Below are 7,636 nucleotides of genomic sequence, written 5' to 3'. Positions count from 1 at the left end.
TCCGCTTTCCCCGAGAACGCACGCGAAAAACTACATACTCTCTACTCTCTACCCACAGGCAGTCCGCATAGATTGTGTCAGCCAGGGAAGGGGGCAGTCACCCAGCACATCGGCTTCCCTTAAAAAACCTCCTCCACCTCCGGGCGGAGCTTTCGAAGCTCCCTCCTCCCCCCACGGCCCCACCCCCCCTCGCAACCATCACCACCGCCCACCGTTCCCACCGCCGCCGCCTCCTCTATATCCCACCGCCCACCACCCCCCGCATGCCACACTCGCCCCCCCCGCCGCCGCCTCTACATCCCCGCCCTCCTTCGCCCCGCAGCTGACTACCTCCTCACTCGTCCCAACTGGGGGCCGCCGCCGCCGCCGCGAGATCTCCGGCTGCCCGCGCCATGGTCGCCGCCTCCGGCATCGCGCCGCCGCGGGCCGCCGCCGCCCTCCCCGCCGCGCGGGCGCGCGCCGCGCACCGGCTCGGCTTCCTCCGATCCCACTCGCAGCTGGCGGCGCCGGCGAAGCTCCGGTGCTGCGCTTCTGCCACTGACGACGGCGTCGTCGAGACGGCTGCCACCAAGCCCCGCCCCCCGAGGTAAACCCCCGCTCGCGTGCCTTACTAGTACCTGCAATGGCCAGGCCCGCGAGATGCGACTGCTTCTGCTTGCTGCCTGAGTTGGGGATCGTTTACTCACGTCAGAGGTGGCATGTTTTGTGCTGTATATTCGCGGTTACCAAGGAAGATGACGCCCCTCCCCACTCCCCATTGCCTGATTCTCGGCTCATTTTTGTGTTAATTCCTCCATGATTTGACTTGGGTTTTGGTTTGAATCATGTGTTTGTTCACGTAATTGGGTTATATTCAGTGAAACGCTTTTCCGTAGTAGGAGATTTACATTTGCCCGTGGCAGTTTCGCATTTATGGGCCTTGGTCGAGCGGTTGGCGCTAACTGCGAAAGGTGGCTTACTTTTTGGTACCGCTACGGGTTTATTCAGGCATCTTAAGATCGAAATGCACCACTTCTACCTAGTCAGGTCAGGCTGTCACCACTGTTCAGAAGCTTCGGTACTGCAAGGATGGTGCGCTAGTGGCACTGCTTGACACCAGGATAGACAGCCCTCATGCATGGAGCTATACGGATGCTAGCTCGTGGTTTCTATGGCCATGGATGCTTGCTCATAAATGAGCTGGCAGATGATGCTACTTCTGTAGCTCACTGCGGTGTAGGCGCTTGTGTTGATCCAACTGTAGTACCGGGGTCGACTCATTGATCTAAATTTATTGATTCTGAAGGGGATTTATATTTACAGGAGATGTCTTACGTTAATTTGAAATCGCAGGGTGGCCGGTATGGGTTCGAAGCTCGTTGGATGCGGCTCGGCCGTTCCATCACTTACCATCTCAAATGATGACCTCTCAAAAGTGGTTGAAACGTCAGATGAGTGGATCGCAACGCGGACCGGGATTCGGAGCAGACGAGTTCTTTCAGGTACTTTCGATTCACCTGTATCCTTCCTCTTTCACTAAGCTGGTTTGGCTAGGGTAATCGTGCTCCCTCTGGCAATATGTATAGTGATCATCTCCGAGTGTTTATTTTCAGTTCACTTAGCTAGGTTATCACTTATGGATGATATGTGCATCACACATTTTTGCTTGAAATAGTTTTAGGTCATACAAATGTTGATTCTGATAGTAATCGTAATAGATGACCATAAGTTTTGTCATGAAGCACTCTTTTCCATTAAAGCTAAATGAATATTGTCATTATGCTATGCGGTCACAAGCATAAAGATAATAAATAATCTATCTCGAAAATAAATGTACATGATGCTGGTACTTGATACTTTGCTGGACACTAATTTCGATACATATAGATGCAACACTTTTCACATGTTGGTTCCAAGTCCATGCACATATGTACCTAACTGTATAGGTGTGATGAATGCAATTGTGTCCAAGTATGTACTCCGTACTAGGTCGGTACCCAGATCTTGTTGTCAAAACGTTAGGAGCAGCCACAGTGTTTCCATTTTGCAGACATTCATTTCTCTATGTTTCTGGGGTAATTGTATTTTTTAAATGTGTTAGGAGATGAAACACTGGGAGGGCTTGCAGTTCTGGCAGCACAAAGGGCTCTTGAGATGGCTCAAGTAAGACCTGAAGATGTCGACCTTGTTCTGTTCTGCACATCTACTCCAGATGATCTATTCGGAGCTGCTGGTCAGGTATGGCTATGCAAACCCTGCCTTTTCTCGACAATACAATAGTTCTCATACTTTGGAAACTATTTCTGTTATTTAAAACAGTGATATTTTTGAGCTACTGTGTACTCCTGCATTTAATGCAAGCCAATTCATGTGTGAGAATCTACTTATTGTTGTTTTACTCTGTATCATAAGTTGGATGGAGCGGGTGCAATTTTATTGTTAAATTTATCTGAGGAATTGCTGTTCAAAGTATGTTATACATGACAGCGAATTGATAAGATGGATCTATATTTCATAATAAATCTTGCAATGCCGAATTCGTGATGGCTATCTTGATATACTTTTAAGTTCTAACATACCAAAACAAAAAATATGTTACTGGCATGCTTTCTGGAACATCCTATTGTTCATGGAAGGAGTTAAATAATATATTCATTATGTAACGATCTTTGTATTTGGTTTTCATTTTTATTTAAGTTTTGTTTTTTTATGTTCAGTACTGTTAATGTTGTGTCCTATCTGTTTTGATCATAAATATTACACTGTTCTAGGATTTTTGAATTTTACTGTGCTTGATTTCGCATAATAACTGGATAAAATGTAAACAGGTGCTGGCGGAGCTGGGGTGCAGCACAAAGACACTTGGCTTTGATATCACCGCTGCCTGTAGTGGATTCATTATTGGTTTGATTACAGCTACTCAGTTTATCAAAGGTAATTCCATTGTTAAATATCGACAGGAAGTTGGTATTCAGTGCCTTGTTGGATTAATGTAGCTATTATGTTGGGTTGATATATGCTACTATTGTAGGTGGTGGTAATTATCAGAATGTCCTAGTAGTTGGTGCAGATGCTCTTTCACAATATGTGGACTGGACAGACAGAGGTACATGCATCCTCTTTGGTGATGCTGCTGGTGCTGTTTTGGTCCAGGTATTTCTTATTTCTAGCTGAAATGTTGGGTGGCTTTCTGCATAGCCTGTTGGGTAAGACAACGCAATTGGCTATATCACAGACATGAAGTGTTGGGTGGTGTAGCATTCTAGTTTGCAAAATCTTTCTTCTTCTGTGTACTTTCTAATCCTCAGTGTTGCAGGCATGCAGTCCTGAAGAAGATGGCTTGCTAGGTTTTTGTGCTCAAAGCGATGGCAACGGGCAAAAGTATGATTTATTTCTATAAGGTTTTGATGAAATCTTTCTTTAAGGTCACTTTCTTATGTTAGCTGTTAAACTTATGCAGGCACCTGCATTGCTCAGGCTCGAACGCTGAGTCGATCTTGTCCAAGACCAATGGCGTCCCTGGTTTCCCACCAAAGAAGGGGACTTTCTCGTGTATTGAAATGAACGGAAAAGAAGTTTTTCGCTTTGCTGTACGTTGTGTGCCACAGTCCATTGAGAAGGCACTAGAAGAGGCTGGCCTACCTGCCTCCAGTGTTGATTGGTTGTTGCTTCACCAAGTGAGTATCCTGTCGATGATGAAAAATGTTTGATCCTAAGGATCGATCTAATTGACCACCCCCGACCCCCTCATGTTACAGGCTAACCAGCGGATTATCGATGCTGCTGCTACTCGGTTGTCAATCCCATCAGAAAAGGTTATTTCTAATCTTGCTAATTACGGCAACTCCAGTGCGGCATCAATTCCATTAGCATTGGATGAGGCTGTTCGTGGCGGGAAGGTGAAGAAGGGTGATATTATCGCGGCATCGGGTTTTGGTGCTGGACTTACCTGGGGTTCTGCTATTGTCAAATGGGGCTAACTGTTTTTGCGCGGCGAACAATCACAACAAATCAAACACCGGTTCCGAAGCTTTTGCCTGTATGGCTCTAGGTTTTAAGCCTTTACAGGGTGATTTACCCTTTCACTGCCTGGTATATTTTCTTTTATACTGTTCTTGCGCATGAACACAGTGGCACTTTGCCTTATTCATCCATTCCTTTGGCAGTTTGGTCCGTTGCGCAGCTTGGTTGTCATTGCGGTTATTGGTTAGCTGTGAGTTTGTATAACTACTACTAGTTCTCTGTAGTAGTAGCAGTGGTGTGCGGGAGCATTTTGCATGTTGGATGAGGAATTGAAAGGAGATTATTACATTGTAAAGTGGTAATGGGCCTCCTTAGCAAGGTTTTCTCTGGCATTTCCATAGAACTGTGGTCCATGTTATGGCATTTCATAAATAAACATGTACTACAAGGACTAAGATTATACTATGAATTGGTCTATGCTGAGCAAAGCTGGTAAAGAGTTCTTTTTGTTTAATTCTGTTACTTCAGAAACTGTTACAAGTTCAAATCTCAATACGAAAAATGCCACTTCCCTCTGAGCAAAGTTTTTTTTTTTGCGAAACCTCTGAGCAAAGTTAATAACTGGTTTGTGCCTTCAAAAGATGCTCCAAGTGATCCAGAAAGGGACAAGAATGCAAGCAATAATTCGGTTGCCAGTGCATGGACCCAGCTGCCAGCCTGCCACCCCCCTATACCGAGCAATGCTAATGAAGATGAAGAGTTTATAGGTTCATTTTCGCTATAAACGAGTGAACAAGAAAAGGGAAAAGGAATCCCTCAAAATAATAAAAAAGAAAAGGGAAAATGAATGCGACAATAATTTAGTGAACCGTGAAAATCCGATGAAATTTGAATGCCACCCTGCTATGACGAGCAAAGCTACTAACCGCATCATTTGTTTTAAGAAAACAAGGCAAAAAATTACCAATTTTATTAATAGAGAAGAAATTTAAGTGTGTTACAACTTACAAGCCAAAGCGATCAAGGGATTACATACTCAACACTTTAGCCCCCGCCAAAGACCACATAGCTGCCTCCTCTCTAATTCTAGCAACAACCATAACAATGGTGGAGGAATACTTTCGAAGTACGCGAGCATTTCTCTCCTTCCAAACTTCCCAAGACACAACCTTAGCTAGAGAAGGCATCACCTTTCAAGAGTGCTCATTTTTTTGCACAAAATATCTCCACCACCTCGTGTACGGTTTGAGCTTCATGCCACACACTAGGGTTGACATCGACGAGGGCAAGCCACTGTTTGAGTTTGTCCAAAGTCTCTTACTAAACCAGCAAGTGAAACGAAGGTGGATGGCGGGTTCTAGGATTTGATTGCAAAGTTTTCAATTGCCACAATTTTGCCACCCTGATCAAGCTTATCCACCGCCCACACTCTATTTTGAAGCACTAACCAAACAAAAAATTGCATTTGAAGTTGCCCACGATATTCAAAAGCATAAAAGGCATGGTGAAGTTTATGAGGCCCTCAAATTGCATCTTGTGAGCCCAAGACGAGGAATACGGTAATGCAACAAGTGTATCAGATAATGGGAGTAATGCAAAGCATTAATTCAGCTGCCAATGCATTATGCATGGACCAAGTGTATTACTGTAGTATGAACTTTTAAAAGTCCAATCGAAATAACAGAAAGGTATCGCCATTACAGGGATTTGAACCCGGGTGGTAGTAGAAAATTTAGAAAGTCCAAGCGAAATAACAAAAGGACGAGGAATACGGGAATGCAGCAAATCTATCAGATAAGGAGAGTAATGCAAAGCATTAATTCAGCTGCCAATGCATGGATCCAAAGTGTATTACTGTACTAGAAAATTTTAAAAGTCCAATCGAAATAACAAAAAGGTATCTCCATTACAGAGATTTACACGGGTTGTAGTGTAGAAATTTTAAAAAGTCCAAACGAAATAACAAAAATGTATCTCCATTACCGGGATTTGAACCCGGGTCGCCTGGGTGAAAGCCAGGTATCCTAACCGGGCTGGACGATAATGGATTGGTGTCTATTAACATGATTGACCATATTTACTATGGTCTAGCTTATTAGGGAGATGCTTCATTCACTTTACAGCACATAGGACACGAAAATTAAGAACCGGAAAATGCACGTATGGTACCACACATGGAAGTCCGCTTTCACGGCTAGATCGCGTAATGGGTGATGTCCACGAGGTCCACGGGCTTTAACAGCTGGTAGGCCTTGGTGTACCTCCCTCGCAGCTGCAGGTAGTCGCCGTACTTGAACCCACTGTACCGCGGCGCCTCGCCGACGAGCTCAGGCAGCGGCTCGACCCACTTGTCGCCGTGGACGTTGAGGAAGAAGACGAGCGAGTACCGGTGCGCCGCCGGGTTCCTCACCACCCGGTGCATGACGCTCCTGAACTTGCCGTTGCTGAGCACCTGCACGACGTCGCCAATGTTGACGACGATGCTGCCCTCGACGGGCTCCACGGGCGCCCAGTCGCCGTCGGGACCGAGGACCTCCAGGCCCCCGACGCCGTCCTGCACGACGAAGGAGACGCAGCTGATGTCCTGGTGTGGGCGGGTGCCCGTGTTCTCCTCCTCCGTCGCCGGGAACGAGTGCCGCGCCGACATGAAGTCGAAGGTGCGGTCGTCGTTGTACTCCCGGAGGAAGCCCGCTGGCAGCCCCATGCACTCGTTCAGAAGCTCCTGGATGAGGAGCGCCAGCTCGGTGAGCTTGGTGTGGCACTCCACTAGCGCCTCCCTGAGGATGAATTAGATGAGTTTTCCTTTCAAACGATCATGGAAATGTTGAGTCAACATTTTATTTTGTTTTCTTTCGAGTGGTGATCTGAAGAAGCTTTTTATGTTTGATGAACTTCATAGAAAAAGAGCGCCATCTAGACGGACATATATACTCCGTCGTGTGTGGGCCCTGCGAGGACGCGTGTCAAGCTAAGGAGCCGGAGGAGGTGATCAGGTGGATCGTTCGGGGGATTAAAAGCGTTTCCCATATTATAAAGGAAAATGCTTTAGATCCTCCGGAGGCTGCGGCTCGAGCAACCTCCGAGCGGAGCATCGTCAGATGGGCGCGGATCGTGTGGACGCGCACGTTCCCTTTGCTGCGTGTGGGGCCCAGCAATCCGGTTATCCTTGACGAATCCAAATCGCACGCCCCAGCGCTGGGAGCCCGTCGGCCGGCCTCGACGGTGCGCCGCCGCCTCCGCCTCCCCCCCCCACCCCCCGAGATGGCCGGCCTCGACGGATGGGTAACCGCGCCGCCGACGTGCTCCACGTAGCGCCGCCGTCGCACGACCTCCTCTTCCACCTCGCGAGAGCGCCGACCTCCGCCTTCACCTCAACGCCGGCCGCCTCTCGCCAGGGGCACCCTCTAGCGCCGGCGACCTCCACTTCCACCTCGCCGGCCGACGCTCGAAATCCACCCGCGCCGGAGACCTCCACTTCCACCTCGCCGGCCGCTCGAAATCCACGCGCGCCGCCCGACATCCGCAATGCTTCACCCCTGGCTGGACGGGTTGCAAGGTGTGTGATGCAAGCCGGCGCCATTGTGCTCCCGGTTGTTGCTAGTTGGCGCCGTCGCGCTGTGAGCTTCGTGCGTGTTGCTGCGAGGCCTGGCCGCCGGTGCGGCGATAGCAGGATGATGTTGCGTCAAGCGCTAGT

General features: G+C 48.1%; 2 protein-coding genes and 1 non-coding gene across 3 annotated transcripts; 1 reads left to right on the top strand and 2 right to left on the bottom strand.

Annotated features, from left to right (window-relative positions):
- The first annotated feature begins 392 nt into the window (after positions 1-392).
- On the top strand, positions 393-4,338 carry LOC124673950 (3-oxoacyl-[acyl-carrier-protein] synthase III, chloroplastic-like). Its single transcript, XM_047209995.1, has 8 exons — positions 393-586; positions 1,333-1,481; positions 2,081-2,217; positions 2,808-2,913; positions 3,011-3,132; positions 3,296-3,360; positions 3,440-3,656; positions 3,738-4,338. The coding sequence occupies exons 1-8, from the start codon at positions 393-395 to the stop codon at positions 3,957-3,959; spliced, it is 1,212 nt and encodes a 403-aa protein (XP_047065951.1). The 3' UTR covers positions 3,960-4,338.
- Positions 4,339-5,916: 1,578 nt separating this feature from the next.
- TRNAE-UUC lies at positions 5,917-5,990 on the bottom strand. The gene has a single exon. It is a non-coding gene; the product is annotated as a tRNA-Glu (tRNA).
- A 146-nt stretch (positions 5,991-6,136) lies between these two features.
- LOC124670599 (gibberellin 20 oxidase 2-like) lies at positions 6,137-6,718 on the bottom strand. The gene has a single exon (XM_047207082.1). It carries the CDS (start codon positions 6,644-6,646, stop codon positions 6,137-6,139), a length of 510 nt encoding a protein of 169 aa, XP_047063038.1. The 5' UTR covers positions 6,647-6,718.
- Between the last annotated feature and the right edge of the window lie 918 nt (positions 6,719-7,636).

This window comes from Lolium rigidum, chromosome 7 (genome assembly GCF_022539505.1).
Source record: "Lolium rigidum isolate FL_2022 chromosome 7, APGP_CSIRO_Lrig_0.1, whole genome shotgun sequence".
Lineage (NCBI taxonomy): Eukaryota > Viridiplantae > Streptophyta > Magnoliopsida > Poales > Poaceae > Lolium > Lolium rigidum.
This window is presented reverse-complemented; position numbering and strand designations above follow the sequence as displayed.